This window comes from Pieris rapae, chromosome 11 (genome assembly GCF_905147795.1).
Source record: "Pieris rapae chromosome 11, ilPieRapa1.1, whole genome shotgun sequence".
Classification (NCBI taxonomy): Eukaryota; Metazoa; Arthropoda; class Insecta; order Lepidoptera; family Pieridae; genus Pieris; species Pieris rapae.
In genome coordinates this window covers 5718423-5738185 of record NC_059519.1, presented here as the reverse complement: position 1 = coordinate 5738185, position 19763 = coordinate 5718423, and the positions used below count along the sequence as shown (strand labels likewise).

The 19763-nt window shown below is 33.2% G+C and overlaps 1 protein-coding gene across 1 annotated transcript; it reads right to left on the bottom strand.

The window, feature by feature from the left end:
* Positions 1-540: 540 nt before the first annotated feature.
* On the bottom strand, positions 541-17967 carry LOC110994148. The gene is made up of 24 exons (XM_022260658.2): positions 17857-17967; positions 16151-17036; positions 15384-15533; positions 14769-14884; positions 13169-13355; positions 12544-12721; positions 11968-12185; positions 11289-11462; positions 10697-10871; positions 10181-10286; positions 9357-9508; positions 8895-9107; positions 8504-8638; positions 8069-8153; positions 7346-7535; positions 6927-7088; positions 6592-6717; positions 4633-4909; positions 4337-4442; positions 3731-3886; positions 3111-3283; positions 1577-1786; positions 1269-1345; positions 541-908 (listed from the first exon to the last, which is right to left on the bottom strand). Exons 1-24 carry the CDS (start codon positions 17912-17914, stop codon positions 776-778), a joined length of 4443 nt encoding a protein of 1480 aa, XP_022116350.2. The 5' UTR covers positions 17915-17967; the 3' UTR covers positions 541-775.
* Positions 17968-19763: the final 1796 nt, after the last annotated feature.

Here is a 19763-nt window from a genome sequence, read left to right as displayed (position 1 = left end):
CCATAATGATTTCTACTATGACAAGAAATAAGGGAAAACTTTTCCAACCATCTTACAGGTTGCAGATAAAATATACTTCATTGATAGGCCTAAGTATACGCTGCTATAACATGACTTCTAGTGAAATATTGAAAGTGCCTTTCATCAGATTCAAAACACATATTAAAAAAAACATTAATGTGTAAAGGATACTACACAGTCAATGACTACCTAGAAGATAAAAAACGCTCGGCAAATCACATCTAAACTGAATAAACGAATTTATATTTTCTTGTTTTTTTATTTACTGTAAACATCTCGGCTTGTATTGTACGCTTTTCTAGCCTTTTTGTGTTCAGGGTACTTGTAAAAAATCCTATCTATTTTTAGTAAAAGAAGCTTCTCTAGAAGGTTTTCTTTTAAAAACATAATTTTTATTTATATTTTGAAACTACAGCTTTTCCTTTTAATCAAAATAATGCCTAATTAACCATCCAACCATATTAACCATCGTCCTAAACTCTCATTTAAAAATAGAATTTATCACTAAAATAAAAGCCATAAATAAAAACAATTTATTAATATATACATTTACATTTTCATCTCAATTAGATATGCATAAATTGATAACCATTTTATTAAACAATCTATACTAGAAAATACTTTAGCAAGTAAATTTACTATTAAATTTTTATAACTGGCAATTACCAACAATACCAGCTAGCAACGTCAAAAATGTTTCTATAATAGAAATAGATTCTAGAACTAATTTACTGTAATTCGCTTTTAATCACATTTATTCAGAAACAGTTATAGTCAGTTGTTTGCTGCGGCTATTTTCGAATTTGTCCATGGTTTTTATATCCAATATCATAGTTATGGACACAGAAAGACCCAAAAGCATTATAAATGTTACCATTAGACCAGACCTGAAAATGTTGTAATATTTAGTATGCATGTTCCATAACCAATGAAAATTTCTACGTAATATCATAAATCTTTATAGACAAGTAAGCTGATCATCCTACAATGACAGAATTCATTTCGTTTAAGACATTTTTTGACAAAGTTTTGTTTCATAGTATTTCAAACAATCAATTGAGGTACAACCGGGGTTCGAATTGACGAACGCCGAGTTGAGAACCGCATGCTTCACCACTCTCCATTATAATAATAAGGGTAAAAAAGGAAGACTTTCAAAAACAATTTTAGAAAGATGTATGTTGACACTACTTCAATTCAAAGTAATAGTACTAATTAACTATTACACTTGCCTGTAATTAACTTACCATATCGGCACGGTAGTAAATCCAATGCAGTCGAATGCATCCGAGAATTTCTCAGTACTGTCCATAAATGGCTGCATCTAAAACACGATTTTTTTTCATAGAATTTTTTTGTCTCTTCGTATAAAATCCTTGTACACACTGATTAATCAGCGAGCAAAAAAAAATAAACTGTTTTCTAAACTTTCAACTCAATAATCCCAAGTCAAGAAAAGAGCGTAGCATTCCAGTATAGGGCGACAACACAACCATAAGTCTACGTTACAATACAAGCGTATTAAGTGACCCACGTGCGACCCATAAAAAAGTACCTGGATATTCCGAAATGTAAGAGAGGCCTCCTCAGATGCGTAGACCAACGGTAGGGAACAGTGGTAAGCCTTCCCCAGAACAGCTGAAGGAGCATCTGGAGGGGCTGGGGCCTGTAAGTTGAGTCCACTTGTGGCCAACCCTCGCTTCACTTCCACACCCACAGCTGTCCACCAACCAGCTGATTGCTTGAAGCTGAACTCCAGGGTTATCTTAAACCAAATACATATGTGCTATTTAGTTATATATTAATTGTACTTTATATAACACTTTTAATAAATTGTGACTGGGCAATCAATCTTACAATTTAATTACTTTATTTATATATTGAATTTATTTATATATTTTATAGCAATTTCCTACTCCCTATGATTTTGTTTAATACGGTCCTAATGAGATTTAAGTTTTTGTTTTTATATGTTCTAATATTATGTTTATCTAAAATAGTTGATGTTTATGTGTGTAGAATTCGTGACGTCATATTTTCTTGTTGCTTTTAGCTTGACTTACAAATAAAGACATAATACAGTTCTGTATATAGAAATATGTTTTAAGAACATATTACAAATACAAGAAAATATAAATCGATATATTACATATTTCGAAACATACAATTAATGAAATGTAATATACATTAACACAGAACATAAAATTACAAACTAGCAAAAAACATAGACTTTCATCAAGAATTATATCAGATAAGAGACAGAGTATCTCAAACTTAATAGAAAACTAAACCTCATGTGTAAACCTCATTAAGAGAATAATAAACTAAATGACGGTGAATGCGGTAAAAAATATTAAAATATTCATTAAAGTTAGTAATTCAATTGTAAAAGCCAGCTAGCCTATTCACAGCATTAAAAGTAGTTGATAAGCGAGCTTTAAGATAAAAGATTTGCGTTCTTTCTAAGAAAGTAGGGCATCAACCTTCTGTGGCTGATACAAGACCTCGAACTTTGGGCACAGCCGAATGGAACAGTATGTAAAACAAAAAAATTGGTTGCCTGTAAAGTCGGTATACGGGCGAAAGTTTTACGTGACAACGACTTTGAGTGGTAAAATAATTTTAATGTGAATATTCATTCGTATAGTAGGAAGAAGGATGAATCACTTTTTATGTCTGTCTCTCTCGCTCTTAGGCGGGCTAACCATGCCCGAGTGGAAGGGAGGGGTGCCTCTCACTCGCTCTCATTTTGAGCGCATAACGTGAGCGGAGCGTAACGCAGTTTCTTGAAGTGTCACCTGGCAAACCAATTTATAAGACGTTGTCACGTCAAAAACTTGGCGATTAAAGGGAGTGGCGTGGTAAGTTTATTACCAGTTCTTCACTTCCGTTCTACGCCCTTCAATTGACAACTGACTTATTTCTTTCTCACGTTCATAAGTGTGAATTGTGTTACCTAAATAAATAAATGATTTTAAATTTTATTTGAGCTTTAAGCCTACTCAGAGATGATAGTAGTAAAGTTTTTATGAATAATATTTCCATAAGTTTTAATTGAAATACAGCCTACAGCCTTAATAAAAGTTTACCTTGTCTCGAGTATTGCCGCCGTCAGCAAATCTCACAACGAGAATAGTGTATAGTCTTGTTGGTTTCACTGTTGGTTCCCCCACTGGAGTGTCAAGGACTGTGGTGGTACCATCCTCCCACTTGAGCTCTGGCCATCCTGTGGAGTACAATAAAGCTGCTTTGCCTGGAGGACCTGGAATTTATTATTATTTATTATAAAATATGACAATACAAAATAATCGGAAGTGAATGTGCGACTTCTTCCTGACAACTAGATTTGAATATTTTGAATTAACGGTACCAAAATTAAACAGTGTTAACGTACATACTTTATTAATTGTTGTCGTTATTGATGTGTGCAATGCTATGAAGAGTGTATCATTGTATGGAAGAAAAGCTAATCCAAAGTCAATTGATTTCGACGATTTAGAGTTTAGGATTTCGTCGTTAAATCGAGGGCCTTTACAAGGAGTTTAGACTGTACTGTATGTATATATATATTTGTAAATATTAAAGTATATAAAAGTTATTCCACTCAGTTTTTATAAATAAGGTTATAATGTAGTTTAGTACAAAAACGTCAACATACAAAAAAGGCGTATTGTAAAGCTACGAAGTTTTGAATTGAAAAACTACTTACCAGTGGCATTATATAGGGCGTATTTAGGTAAATTCCGAGCAGGTTTTTCTTCTTCCGTAGTAGAAGTGATTGTAGTAGTGCCGTCTTCTGCCTGACGCCGAACCCGCGACCACTCACTGTCGTAATCAATAGGCTGGGACTGAGATACTGAATTACCTGTATTTTATATCAAACTATAAAAATACCTTTTTGTTGACTGGGGAGGTGAAACTCAGGTTTCTGCGTTTATGTTACGAAAGATATCATCTTCTTCAGTGTAAATCATCTTTATATACTCGTACATAAATTAAGCATCACGTTGTTTGTTCGCTATGATTACGAATATTAATTATAGATTTATTAATTTAGATTTTATTGTTGCATTATATGATGCTGCATCAAAATCACATTTACTTAAGTATTCACGATAAATTATGAAGTAAATGTTAAAGCAATATTGAAAAGCTTACATAAGAGTGAAACATAACTATGAATGGCGCCAAAATTCATAACGATACTCATGCTCCGAGCGATTTTATATTAGCGATTTTATTTAGCATTTTTATCAGGCGCTAAACAATCATCGTGATGCTATTGCATCATACTAACAAAGTAATTTATTGTTACCTAAGACTCCTAACACTTTTCCCTCTCCATAGATATCTTGGAGTCTATCAAAGGTCTCAGTCATTTGAGCATCCCGTTCTGACCAAGGTCCTTGCAGGGTAAGCACCTGGAAAGTATTACAAAAAAATCATAGCAATTTCTTTAAATCAAAATATACTGAATGTTTAGTTTATCTGTACTATAAAAGTTCGGATACTAATCTGTAACCCCGATACAAAAACAATAATATAATAGGTAAAAATAACAATTATTTGAGAACCATAAATTCTTAAATAATTTAATTCTCAATTGCTAACCTGGGTCTCATTACTGATGTAATCCGGGTGCACATCCAAAAAGTCTTGAGGTAAAACCAACAGAGACTGACCCTCTAGCATCTTCCGTAGTCTTGGAAAATTTCCACTTGAAAGAGTCAACGAATCCTGGTTATTAAACACCACAATCGCCGATGGCTCAGCATATATCTTCATCAGGTCATCTTGGTCAAGGAATTTTAAGGCCGGCTTCTTGAATTTGTCCAAAGACTTTGGGCCAAAAAATAGAAATGGACCCTCCAAATTGGCGTAAACATAACTAAACGATATTAAAAGAATTATTTGTGCAAACATTTTCGTGCTTTAGTTCGCACTAGGCGTATTGATTTCGGGACGCGCATGCGTTGTAGGTCAGGCGTTAGAAAACAAGGCGAGGCGCATAAGTTTTGATTTGGAAACGAGACTTAGCGCTGTCACTGTCACTGTCAAACTCAATACGTTTACTTACGGGAGTCATAGTTCGTACTGTTTCGTTTCTGAATCTCAACCTTACAGTAAGATACAGAATCTTTAGCGGTATGTATGAATCATCATGATCATGATGATGTAGATATCTTTTTTTAAATGTAATAGGAGGCAAAAGGGCAGGACGGTCACCTGATAAGAGATATCACCGCCCATGGACATTCATATTGCCAGAAGGCTCGCCGTCGTTGCTTTTAAGAATTTAAAATAGCCCGCGTCAATGTTCTTACTTGACCGAGTTCTACGCTTCATAAACAAAACAAGCAGTTGTTTGTTTCCATAATCAGAGCTGAGTTTATTCACAGCCTATAGTATCCAGCTATTGAGTGCATATTAACTATTGACTTATTTTTTAATGGGGGGCAATTTATTCGTTTTGAAACCATACATGTGACGGTATATTCATTTTTAGTAATTTGAATATAGAATCCTCTAACAAAAAAATCTACCCAACTTCAAAGTTTTATTTAATCTTTGGATCTCCATACAATAACCGCCAGCGAACTCAATTCGCGTAACTTTCTCTAACTAACTATCTCAGTTTACACATATGTCTATGTGTGTAAACTTGGTAAACTTGGTCCGTAGTGCGTTAAGTTCTAGCTAAGCCAGCCTAGCTATATAATAGCACAGTTATAAAATAAGTTAAGTATTAATTATGTAATTTTTTGTTGGTATATCTTTATAGTTTTTGACTCTGTCCAAATTTCAAGTTGATAAATTAAATCGTTTTATTGGATAAAACGGTTAAACGTGTCTGTAGTTAAACTAACTACGCAGTCTGGGGAATATATAAGAAAACAAATAAACTTCAAAAATTTACTTATCATTTATTTTATATATACAATTTATAACAATAACCAAATGGATATTATTATGACTGAAAAACTGCTCCATAATGGCGAAGCTGACGACGGCCTGGAGAAGAAAAATGTGCTTTCTGTAAAGGAAATACATCTATTAAAAACCATAATAAACACTATGATTTAATTTTTAACTTTGGTTCTTTCTCTTTTGACCGTGTCGTTCAAGTGAACAGACGATAATTAAATATTTAAATCGGCGCCTGGTAGAGTACTGATGACCAGAGCTCGCTCGCTCAACGAATAATTATCGCAATGCAGCGAGTAAATTCTAATTAATGGTACACTGCAACAGGGACCAAACTTTTTAAATTTGTTTATTTTTTTTCCATTTTAATAATGATAATATTACTTTGTGGGTGAATAATAATGTAAATACCGTATATTTGTATATAATAATAATGTAAATACTTTGAACTTTATTTTATATTAGATCTATAAAAACTTCGATGACTATCACAGGATGGTGTAACACTGGAGGAAAATATATTGTTCCTAAGACTGAGATACGAGTGAAATATTTAATATCAAACTTGTACCAAGCATCGTTCCAAATATAACATGACAATATCTATATTAATTTACTCGTAGATATTTTTATCACTGGTAATACTCACTTTTTTTCTCATTAGGATCGGTGACACCACAGAGTTTGTATGAAATTGTTCGCTTTCTCTTCGTATCAATAAATCCGGGAATGAATATACTTGGCGAATCTAATCTACCTGATGCAAGTAATCTAAAAAAGGAAAAATATATTACCGCTGGTATTACATATTTAAGTATTGTTTATTGTTATAATTCAGTCAGACTTATATTTCTATAATCTGAATCTAATTAATTAAGTATAAAAAACTACAATCTATTGTTTTGTTTAAAAGTTGAACACAAATTATGCTACCACACACCACAAATTTGAAAAGAAACAGTCAAATGATTTAAACTTACTTGGTGAAATCCAGTTCGAGCCGGTTAGCATCTGGTCCCTGGAAGTGTAGTAATACTTGTATACACGCACCAAAGTGTAGGATACGCGTACGGCGAGAATCGACCCCCACCATCCACTCTGGTACGCCCATCACTTTGCGTATTTCACGTAGGAATTGACCCCTAAAAAGTTATATTCTTTTAACTATAACTCAAACCATGATGACAAGAATAAGTAAAACTTTACCAAAAACATAAACCGAAAAATTATATCTATTCATGATTCTTCAAATATAATCGGTGAAAATATTACTGACAGAAACAGCGTGGATTTTTTTTATTTTTTAGAAGTGTCATTAGAAGGGTAAACAATTATGGATCATACCTACCTAACCTATTATTGGGTTATTGAACTTTACCACATGAAGTACAATACTTACAAAACAAATCTCGGTGGTTTCATAATATTAACAAATTTTATAATATCCTTGTCCGGTTGTAGGTTCGCACAGGCGAATTTCTCACTACTTCTTTCAGGGCCCATGATAACTATAGACCGGCCCATTGCAGTCACCTTGCCTTCCAAGGGGAAGTTGCTATCGACAAACATTTGACGATCACTTCCAATACCTGAATGAGGATAGAATATTTTTTACTAAATTATTCATTAATTTATAACCGATACGAAACTACATATGGAGTCCGCTGCCACTAGAGAAGTCTCATAAACGCGGCGCAGACGGTCTTAATAATAGTAATTTTAAAGTAAAATAAAATATCAATTATTTTGATTTTGGAGTATTATTTGAGCATACAGTATTTTCACATTTCAGATATAGCCAAAATATAAATTAATTAAAAATATATATAAAAAATTTAAATCAAGTAAACCCATAGAGTGTTCACCTAGACATCTTTATTCTTTTAAAATTAACTAAATTTGGCAAGTCTCCTTAAATTTAGGAAACCCCAAATTTTTTCGCGGCGGGACTTTGGCGGCGCGAACTCTACATAAAATCATACTGAAAGTAACGAGGGTAGTTTCAATTATCTTAAAATAAGCTACCCTCGTTTTCAAAACACTTTGTGCTTGTTACTATTTTATTATATATCATCATAACTTAGTTGTTTTTAGGCTAATTTTCCAATGTAGATATTCTTACTTATAGTTCCAAGTCTCGCAGTCAAATCTCCGACATCACACCGCAATGGATTGTCAGCTCCACACTCTTGATTGTACAGGTCATGCTGTGGAAATAACAATAATTTTTAACATAGACTTATTGTCACTATTAAAGGCACCCTAGGTGCTAGACGTGCTAAGTGATTACTTACATAGAGTCTAACAAATCTAATAAGTTTTTCATGTTGTTTATTAGTCCTTATATCACTAGTGTTTCATAAAAACAATGATATGGAATTAAAAGTAAAATTATGCCTGCATTATTTATTTCTATAAGAAATGTACTATGGACATAGTATATAAATGTATTAATAAAATGCAGGTAGTGTTCACAAAAAGCCAACAACGCACTCGCAGTCGGCATTGTTGCCAATAATTCCTGTCCTAGTCTTATAAAAAATTGATTAATACAAACATTTAATGGATCAGCAAGTTGTGTGAAATATGGATTCCATCTATATCCACCCGCCACACAACGCGTATTTGTCACCTTGACTGCCGCATCCACTCCAACGGGATTCACAAATATCTCCCAACGGTGGTTGCGAGTCTGGAACGTTTAAAAAGAAAAGATCTTTTATTCTACATTCTGTGGAAAATTGATTGCCTTACGACCAAAATTGTACAACCTAAAAAATCAATAGCGTATGGCAGACACAGACGACTGATCACCTACTTGACTGTAAAGAGATATCACGAAACAGTTTGAACTCTGAGGCCCAGATGTAAAATTTCTAAGTAAGTTTTTTTAAGTATGAAGACACTAAAATTATCAGACCAATTTACAAAAACATTGTAAGGCATACCAAATTCCGGTCATACTGTCCTGGATGCCGCAACTTCACTTCAATTATCGTATCACTCGTACTTCCATCGTTGTGTATTAACTGTGTCATCCGGATATACCCGTATGCGAACCCACCCGGGTGGTGGAAGGAGGCGATCCCGCGAATTTCACGCGCTTCAGAGGGACTGTACCCACGTTCTATTGTTGAACAGGCCCAGCGACGATCGCGTTGCTGTGAATTGTTTTTAATTAAAATTATTTTTATTGTAAAAATGGGACTACCCTCCTTTGACATAGTTTTATGAAGCATAAAAAAATATTAGAGGCTGGCTTTTAATACTACTTCAAGCGTTCTGTTTAATAAGAAGCATTACTAATTTTTAAATGTATAATATAATTGTATTGAAAAACTTCTGGGGGTAAATAATCTTAAAAAAAAACAAATTGTGTAATTTAGGCACCAAAACCTTTAATGACTTACATCTTTATGAATAGCAACCGATCGTCCAATAATGCTATACGGTCCGTGTAATGTCAGCTGTGTTTCATTATACGCTGTCGAAAACTTTTTTATGTCATCCAGTAACCCGTATTTACTTCCCAAATCTCCCAGTTGATATTGGTCCGCTGTACCTAGAATCCGTTACGCCTACTTAGTTTTGTTAAAATAAATCTGGAAATGGGGCGATTTCGAAGTGAAATGACCACATAACGAGACATTCTAAATTTAAAAGGAAATCAGAATGAAAATAAACGTTCTATTTTAGAAAATACCATTAGATTGTTAAACGTTCTAAATTTAAAAATGAAACTATAAGATTACTAAATTTCTTAAATTTAAAATAAGACCACAATAAAACTAAACGTTTTCGTCTTAATTTAAAATAGAATCCATAAGATTACTAAATATTTTCAAATTCTTTTATGGCCATAATTTTAAGTTCATGCTATTCTCAATTTAAAACAGTGAAATTCCTTAGAAGATTTTTAGAGAGATATTCTAAATTTAAAATTATATATTCGATTGTTTCCCTTTCAATCGTATAATTTAGAAAAAGTTTTATTCAAATCTCATATCGTAATATTATATATTTGAACTACGAATTGGTACACCGTTTCTTTAACCGTTTAATAAATTAGATTTAGCTTAAGAATTTACGAGATCAGATATTGTGACGAAACTGTACATAACTAGATTTAATATATATAATAAGCGTTGTAGTTGCTTAAACTACTGTTGCTCTATACAACAAACTTTAGTATTAAAATAGCATTAAGTATGTACTTTAATAAATTAATATTTACCTTTAGTAGGCGGTGGTTCAGCGGCTTTGCTGATGTTAAATGGATTATAAGTGTCATATAATGTTGTTTTCTCGCATGGGAACTCCAATTCTTTTTCAACAGGAGTCTATAAAAACGTATAATCAGAATAGTAGACATATTTTATTTTGTAACATATTTATTTTCTTTATTTAAAACTAAATCCTATGGATTAGTATAAATAGATAATGACATAGACATATACTATCTTTTATGTTTGACTTAGAGGTTTAAGCAAATAAAGTTAGTACCTGAGTTCGATTCCCTGTGAAACAATAATTGTTTCTTTATTATAAAAAATCGCTTCTATCGCTTACACATATGCTACCATTTATCATTGTTTGCCTCCATGGCTTTGTAATTATAGTAAATAATGTAAGAACCTGGGTTCGATGCCGAGCGAAACAATAATTATTTATGGTATACCTTAAGCACTACTGTGGGTTACGATATGTAATATTCAACAAAAATACCAAAGGTCTGCATTATTTTACGTACAATATGAATTTTATAGTTGTGTGCGTCATGAGCCAAGTTATCCAGATTTATTTGCACATTGGTGACGTCATACTCAGACTGCTGTATCATCTCCAACTTTCCGACGAGTGAAATTTCGTCACCATTACCGAACCAATCGCGGACCACTGCCTTTCGACGGTGAAGGCCGTTTAAACTGAAATTATTTAAAAAAAAAAACATTTTATCTCTCATATCATTTCATTCATAATTCATACGATTGTTTATGTTTACGCTGTTTTCTGTTCAGGTGCACAGGTGGTAATTAAATATTTCATTTGGCGCCTGGTAGATACCGGCACCCCAGAGCTGTTGCTTTCTTTACTAAACGAATAACTATCGCCAGGAAATGCTGCCATAGAGACCAAACTTGTGACATTTGTTTTAATATTCTATTCTCTACTCTTTCATTCCTAGTAGTTAAAAAAAACATTCGCGAAAACCTTAAAGCTTCTTTTACATTACCGTACAAAAGCCTAAACCTGCTTTAAGTTTTATAAGTTAGGTTATTATTAGAAAATAATTATTCGATAAATCATTAATAAATAATATATATAAAATATCATATACTTACGGAGAACAGGCCATCCTCTCCCCACGAGCAACTGGTCCGTGATCGTCATATATCACCAATGACTTCTTCATAATGGAGTACTTCCCCGCCAGACCTACCACAGTATCAGTGAAGAGTCTCCGCGTTAACCTCTCACTGTCCCTCTTTCTACCAGCCACAGATAACATGCCGTGTCTGTAAGCCAAATATGTTAAGGGAGCTCGTTGTAAAGTTGACTTTACAAGAGGAACGAAGAGTATTGCGGTTGGTTACATGTTGCGTGGTGACATTGCAAAATGTAAACCTCTAGAAATGTCACATTTAAAATGTGAACGACTTGGTTTAAAATATTTTTAATTCAATCTGTATAAGGTCTAAATTGTTTTATTGGGAAGCGTTGTACAAGTGTCAATTAAAAACAATACGTAATAAGTAAGAACCCTAGAGGTTGTGCTCACGATGTTTTTCTTCTTACGACAAAGACGGGGTAGGGATCAACAAGGCATGGGCCTTTGACGTATCCCCTTCGTCTATGTATCACGTACCCCCTTAGAAATACCCCCGAAGGTAAAAGGGGCATGTGGGACTCGACCCACACCAGAATCTCTACTATTTAAGAACTCGGCTTAGAGAAGCTGCGGAGTCGCTGTCGCATTTTACATAATGAAAATCTTATCACAAACTCGCCCGTAATATTTACCTGGTATTGAAGTCTCCAATTCTGCACAATCCTTCCATTCCCACTTTGCAGTATTGCTCTGGATGTCGAGAGTCTGTGTCCACTCCATGTGGGTCATACATTTTACCGGCACTAAGGCATCTTGCGGTCCAGTTATAATAATCAGCTCCCGGAGGAAATTGGTGTATAGCCCATCGGTGTTCGTGGGTGTTATTTACGTTAGAACCGTCTGAATGGATCTGTATATAATAGTTTTTCATGTATCTTTCTAACTTAAGTATGTATGTAAAGGTTAGGAATAGGTACATAAGTATTCGAGGATGCTGTGATTATAGAATCATACTTATGACCTGGGAAATTAGATTATTCGTTATAGCCTGGAGGTACAATATTATATTTTCAACCTTATTCATATATGTATATATATTCTGTATATTAGTTGCTTATTAGCAATACTGTATTTTCACTATATGTTTCTTATAGGTATATATATAATACGTATAAGGTATAAATTAATATTGACTGTCAGTTCTGAACTGACTCCATCATCAACTCTAGCTCTAATAGATTTAAAAAACGAAAATATGAATTACTAACCATATTCTCAATGATAATAGTTGTATCCTCCCATGGTTTTTCAAGCGGCTGCCTGAAGATAACTCTACTGACTATGGGATAGCGATAAACTGCTTCAGCTGAACTCATCGGGGTCTGGTAGTCAGTACCGTATTCATACGAATGGATTGTCCCACAAAGCTCACGTTTGGGTGGTCGCCTGTAATGATTTGAAAATTCATATATAGGCCGCTCTATTAAAATTGTCGTTTATTTTCTTTTAATTTGCCATACATTCACTATTTTCGTTTATTAGTTGTTTATATACGTGGTCAGCGTGTCTTAATAAATGTAATAAAGTACAGTTTGTATGCAGTAGATGTTACGTTTTATTTAAATGTGTAGTAATGTGTGTCGATAGGTATATTACTTTCTGATTACTAAGATCCTGGAGAAGATCCCTTGCGAGGTCATCTGATTTTATCCTAATTATTATTATTATATTGTTGAAAAAAATCGATAACATAAAATGTCTATTTCTTATTACTTATTATTCAATAAAGGTTTGAAACTTAATCTTGATTATTGTATGACTATTTAAATCATCCAGGGGGTTGTCTTTAACTTTAACCAATCAACGTTGCTAAGAAATTTATTCAATACTGACCTTGTAATGACTACAGATCTATGCATTACGCTGTATTTTCCACTTAATGGCAAAAACACATCCCAGTACGAACCACTAAGTTCATTCGCCAGGCCCGGAAGTAAATATTTATGGTTCAAATACTCCGTTCTGTCTTTATACTTGCCGAGGAGATCTCCTATTGCGTAGTGGTCCTGTGTACTCAAACCTAGGTAAAAGTATTAAATATTTAAGTTTACTAAGGCAAATTTCGTTACGAAATTTTTTCAAAAAATACTGGTAAAATTTGGTTTGAAAACCTCTCTGTAGGGTAAGTCATTATCTGCTTCTGTATTATTTTTAAGCCAAGAATGCAATCAGCTTTCTGAGATATACATTTTAAGTGAGAATGAACCATGAGCGATAGTGCGGAGGAAAGAGTCTAGTTGACATTGAAATATTTTTATTTTTTTTCTTAGTACAACTACTTACTTCTTCATTTTTCAAAATTGACATAATAAAATACATTATTTCTTGATATATAGGAAGGATAGTTACTAAATTTTATGATAAACTGTCATCATATATTTTTATTTGGTCTCTGTTTGTCATTTTTCATTTATATAAATTATAAAATAAGCATTACGTTTGTACATGCCGATCGCACATATCGAGACCATAATTCAATTCTAGTATGTATATGAAATTTGTTTTTTTTTCTTCTAAGGAGTGTTATTATAACTGTATTCACACTAAACGAAGGGCTTAACAACTATGAAAATGGCGATTGGTATGGGAGAAACAAAAAGTATATTTTGTTAAATAGAATATATTTAATTATTCAATACATGTATCATCTATCTATGCACTTCATTTATATAATCCCTTTACTATAAAAAACTATTCAAACGGTATAGCTATAACAACCGCTTAACTTGCAAGGATAAAATCTTTTATATTCGATTTAAATTTTCTACTCTATTATTTATCTATGATGCTATTATGAGCTATTGGGATGCTATTATACTAAAGCGTTTTTTTAGTCATAGCGTTCATAAATAAATGGAACATCAAATTATTTGTCAGCATATTGATATCAGTCTTGAATCTGATTCATTCAATCGTTCTTACAATGACATTTTAAATATCTGTTCCATTTTTAATTTTTATCAAAGGCTCATAAAAACGGCTGCATACTAAAACTATTTTACATTAGCGTGTATTATACTGAAACTCATGGTACTCGTAATTAATATACCTACCTACAACGCGGCAACAGATCTATATTTACAGTGAATGTCGGTCACTCTGGTCGCTCGCCAGAACACGTCACAAATACAATCGAACACTTTGGTATTTGGATGTTGTTGCAAACATTCCTTAACTACGTTATTAAGATATCTATATCTAGATAGAACTTAATAGTAGTAAGTAAAAAAAAGTAGTAATATTTTTAGCCAGTAACAATTGTATTTCTATAAATTTTCATGACACCACGATGACATAACAGATTTTTTTTAATGATTAAATGGCGTTAAATACTAACGTATTCATGTGTACATATATATTTCATATATGCATGCATGTTGTATGGTGATGGGAATAAATTTTTGCATTTAAAGAAAAAAAAACCTTTTATTACCTGGTGGTGGGGTATTCTTCAAATCAACATTGTTCGGGTTATACATTCCACCAGTGGTATTACACATTGTCTCCCAATATTTGGCCTCATAAAGCCGCGGGGGCAGCTCTCTTACACTGCAAATTAAATTTTATTTTTTATAACATAACCTTATATATTCATAATATTATATTAGAAATTAAAAACTAAAAAAATCCAAAAAATATTGGTATAGGAATACTTATTCGTAAATAACTTGATATGTAATATGACATTGTGTGAAATATAAAAATTAAAATAAAACGTGACTTATTTGAAAACATAAACAAAAACGTCAATTCAATTTTGTAGAGGAAGGATATTCTGCGCTTCCTCCAACCTAAAGGAATGACAAGTACCAACGTCGGTCAGTCTAACCACCGATTTGCCTGAAGACCCACTGGGGGTTACTGGACTAAGTTGGAGAACTTCTATACCTTCTTACCAGCTCACCAGCGGGAAAACTTCGTATCATAGTGATTTATAGCCATCGAAAAGTGTCGTCAATGAAAAATTTTGTTTGTCTAATACATCGTGACGTCAAAACGAACAAATTGGTTTTAAATTAATAAAATACCGATGCAGTAACCTATTTACCTGTATTGTGTAATTGAACCAACAAATCGAAGATTTCCTTCATAGTCCAAGTCCGAAGCACCAAGTTGAAAATTAGCCCATGTCGGATCATATGGTGAACGTTGGGTGAATTCAATTGAACCCCGGATTCCGTCCATATTAATAAGAGATCTAAAAGTGGTATAAGTTATGAATGCTATCAGATTTGAGAAGTAACATTCTTTATTTAACGAAAATATTCAACACTTGCCACGCCTACAAATCAACCAAATCATAATTTCAACCAAAACTTTCGGGGACCTTTCAAAACTGAGGTCGTGAGTTCGATCCCAGGATGTAGACTTCCTCCCTATGTGCCTTAACACTACGTACTCGTACGGTGAAGGAAAACATCATAATGTTATGTTAAGGTGTTTCTTAAAAAAATATACAGTGTGGTTAGGCACAGAAAGAAAGATCATCTACTTGTCTATTAGAACAAAAACAGATCATTTTGAAGAAATTTAAGGCCCAGGCTTTAAAAGGTTGTAGCGTTATTGGTTTGAATACATGTCATTACAATATGATAATTATATTAACTTATTAAAATTCGCTTCATAGAATCAATCAACCCTTTTTAATTATGATTACTAGGTTGTTTAATTACCAATCAATTTACTAATAAATGTATAATGTCTATAATTTGTAATTATTTTACTCCTCATTACTTGTCTCCCCCTTAGATTTATCTAGTGTTTACAAAAGTATCTAATAATTTAATAGTGCGTGCTGTTAATAAAAATACTTACTTCGTGCTCTTCGGTAACATCAGCCGTAGCTTGGCGCATGCCAAAAAACTATCCGAATGCTTACTATCATAAATCACCACATACAAACTCCTTTTCGTAACTTCCATATCATTTCTCAATATATTCAAAACTTCGTCCTTATAGAGCTTTCTGGTTTTCTGTACATTCGGATCGGATGCTACCTTAATCAACCCCAAACGGCTGTCTAAATCTCCTACAGTCATACCGTCCCCACTGTTTTCCGGATCAAATACAGCTTGAAGAACATTACAATTGTCTTCGTGATTACCCTTATCTGCATCAAAAATATCCGTCACGAATAACTTCCACTTATGCTGAGTAAATTCTTTTTCTTGCACAGCCTTTGTATGATACAAATCGGCTTGTATATAGGAATCTGCTTCATCGTACTCCTTAGAAGAGATCCATCTAAAATGCAGCGTCCCAGCTATTGGTGCTGTGAACTTTGCGAAAGCGTGCTGCTCATGCTGATATTCTGTCGAGAATATTGAGGCACAAATTACTCTGTCTCTTTCAGCTGTTTCTAAGACGATACTCTTACCCCATAAGCCGTTGGGCCCTATGAGAGCATTTTTGCTCTCGAATTCTGCGTGATCTTTACCCGGAATAACTAAGTACCCAAGTTCGTCTGTCAAATCTATTAATTCTCTTCCTAAATTCTCTTCGGAACATCTGTCATTGGAAATATCTCTGTAATCAACTGGAAATTCGTGTATCGTCCATCGCCACACTCCATCAGGATATTGTAGAGTTGGTTTCAAGTTGGTTCTAATACTGACAAGTGTTTCGTTTTTCTGAGAGAATTCGATTTCTCCGTGAAGGCCATGTTGTGAAATATATGCACGAAGTACAAAAGCGTTTATTCCTAAAACATAATTATGATTATAAACTTAAATGATTAGCCTGGTAGTGTTTTTGTAAGTCCGCATATACAAACAAACATTAGTTGAAATATTTCTGGTCATCAAATGATATCTTTAATACAAATTGACATGGAATTAAGTATGTGGAATATTTAGTAGAATGTAAAATGTATCCATTAATTTTGTACCCGAGTATTCTCAGAACAAATTTACATACTATTAACTATATTTTTACAATACACTAGCAGCCCGTCCCTTCGCACGGGTGGAGATTTTTTTTTTAATTTTGTAAATATTGATGTTCTTTAATATTGTAGAACATTTATTTTTCCTTCATTAAAAGTTGTTGCAGCTCATGCAATGACGAATATTTTATAGGCCTGTTTTAACACCTTGGGTAAGAAAAGAAAAATCGGTCCAGGACTTTTTGAGCCATTTCGTTACTTACGTACAAATCTTTCCTCTTTATAATATTAGTATAGATTATTAAGTATATTTTCGTTATAAAACTAACTACCTTCACTTATATTGGAACTTATTTCTTATTATAATTTTGAAAGTAAAAAAAAAATATTTGGTCGCTGATTCATTCAAACCTTGCTAAACAAGTTAAAAATAATTGGTAGATTCGGTTGTAAAAGTAACACAAAATTGACTTTACCTCCTATACCAACATCGGCTAGTTTGATTTATTCAATTATTAATACAATAAAACTCAGTAAGTACTAAAAAGGGAACTCGAAAGAAATCTTAGCTTCCGCATACGTATGAAGTGAAATCCTTGTAAAATTTTCCAAATTACTTAAATTTAAAGAAACTCACCATTTAAACATAAACAAACACACAAAAACTTTGGTATGAAACGACTAAAATTGGACATTTTAATTCAAGTCAACATCTTATAACTCTAAGCATTTTCACTGACTCTTCAAGACTAAGTGAAAGGCAGTATTACCAGTTGTAACTTAATAAGTGAGAGGTGTAGTCAGAGAGAGATGAAGAATGTGACGTCACAGTAGTAAACGTAGTACGCATGTTAATGTTTGTTATAATGGAACGCGAAAAATGCGTATACGCAGGCTACTTGGAAATCTATTTTCTTTATATTCTCGAACAATTATAGTTATTAATTAGACTCTAAAATCAACTTGAAAATAAATTTTAAGTGTTGCTTTTTGACAATTAAACTTTTTAATAAGTCTAAATATACAAATCGACCAAAATAACAAGAATTTAGTCATTTTTCGCCCTTCAGAGCTTATTTATAAATAAAAAACAAGTAGATTTATCATAACTAATTTTAACTAAGCTGTTAATATATTAGGAGCATGTTGTTCGATACTGTGTTTATTTCACATAATATCAACCCTGAAATCCGAGATTTAGACCCCGGCAGAAAACCAATGGTCTTTTTTAATGCGATATTTTATCACCAATTCAAAAAATAGGTTACATAAGTATGTAAAGCGTGCTAGCCAGAGGACTATGAAATGTGTGTTTAAAATTTATATATGTATATTGAATGTCAGGAGTATCTATAATGTACATATGTATGAGCAAGCTGCACTGGATAACTAAATATCTGAGAGAGATGAGATGTTAGTACCTAACAACCCTACAGGCGTACAGACTTACCCTAACACACAAATATTGAATATATACATATAGAAATAAGTACGGGTTGTCTGCACAAGAGACCTAACGTAACAGACGGAAACCTACGAGTATAATCAAAGGCTCACCAGGATAAATAAGGGCTAGAAGAAGTCTTCTCCATTTTGAGAGGAAGCGAGAATAAAAACAATATTGAAATCTGATTTATTATTCAAAGATAGCCTATTATCGCCGCTAATAAGCAAATTCTACCAGACATGTATGTAAAAATAAATATCGACGGAAGGTAAAATAAGTGCATAAACATGAGATTATATAAAACAATAGAAATATAACTAAAACTATACTCTTCTCAGGACGTCAGCGAAAGTAGTTCATTGGCAACAGGTTGGCTCTTTGATGTTGAAGAAACCGCCGGGTTGAAGTAGGTTATAGCCGTAGTTCAGCGGCCCTTATTTCATTGACTGATCTTCTCTAAGTCCTAATAACCGGTGCTTTTTCTTCGAACCAATTACTCCCTCCTCAAAGAGCTTGTTTTAGGGAATCATTCATACTATTTATCCGCTACATTAGGGATGCTATAACCAGTCCATCTTCATTGTTGAATTTCCATTGTTTTCATTAGTGACGTTGGATGAGATTCATATTAAGCTTTGGTAATATGATAATTTTGGAAACGAATCGTGAAAGCCATGTTCGGTTGAAATAACGGTTGAATAATTTTTAAAATAAGTGAAGTAAATGTTTGAAGGTTGTTTCTAAATATAATGTGTTCCAATTTTGGCTACATCTTTAGTATAATTGACTTTTTATATAAAGTTTATATTAGCTGTAAATTAAAAAAAAATTATAAAGAAGAAGTCTGTAAGACATAAATAGGGAACAAATGAAGCGTACTATTTTTATCACAATATGCTGGGCGGCCTGTGTTAATTTTAACTCCACTATTAGTCACCAAGGTGCGTATTATATCTGTAATCTACACTAACACAAAATCTCCAATACAGATTATATTAAAACATTTGGAACGTTTATGTCTTCTGAGTTCTGGGTCACGCAAAAAGTCTGAAACGACGATGGATGCATCCTAACTCTAAGGGTCGTAATTGATACAC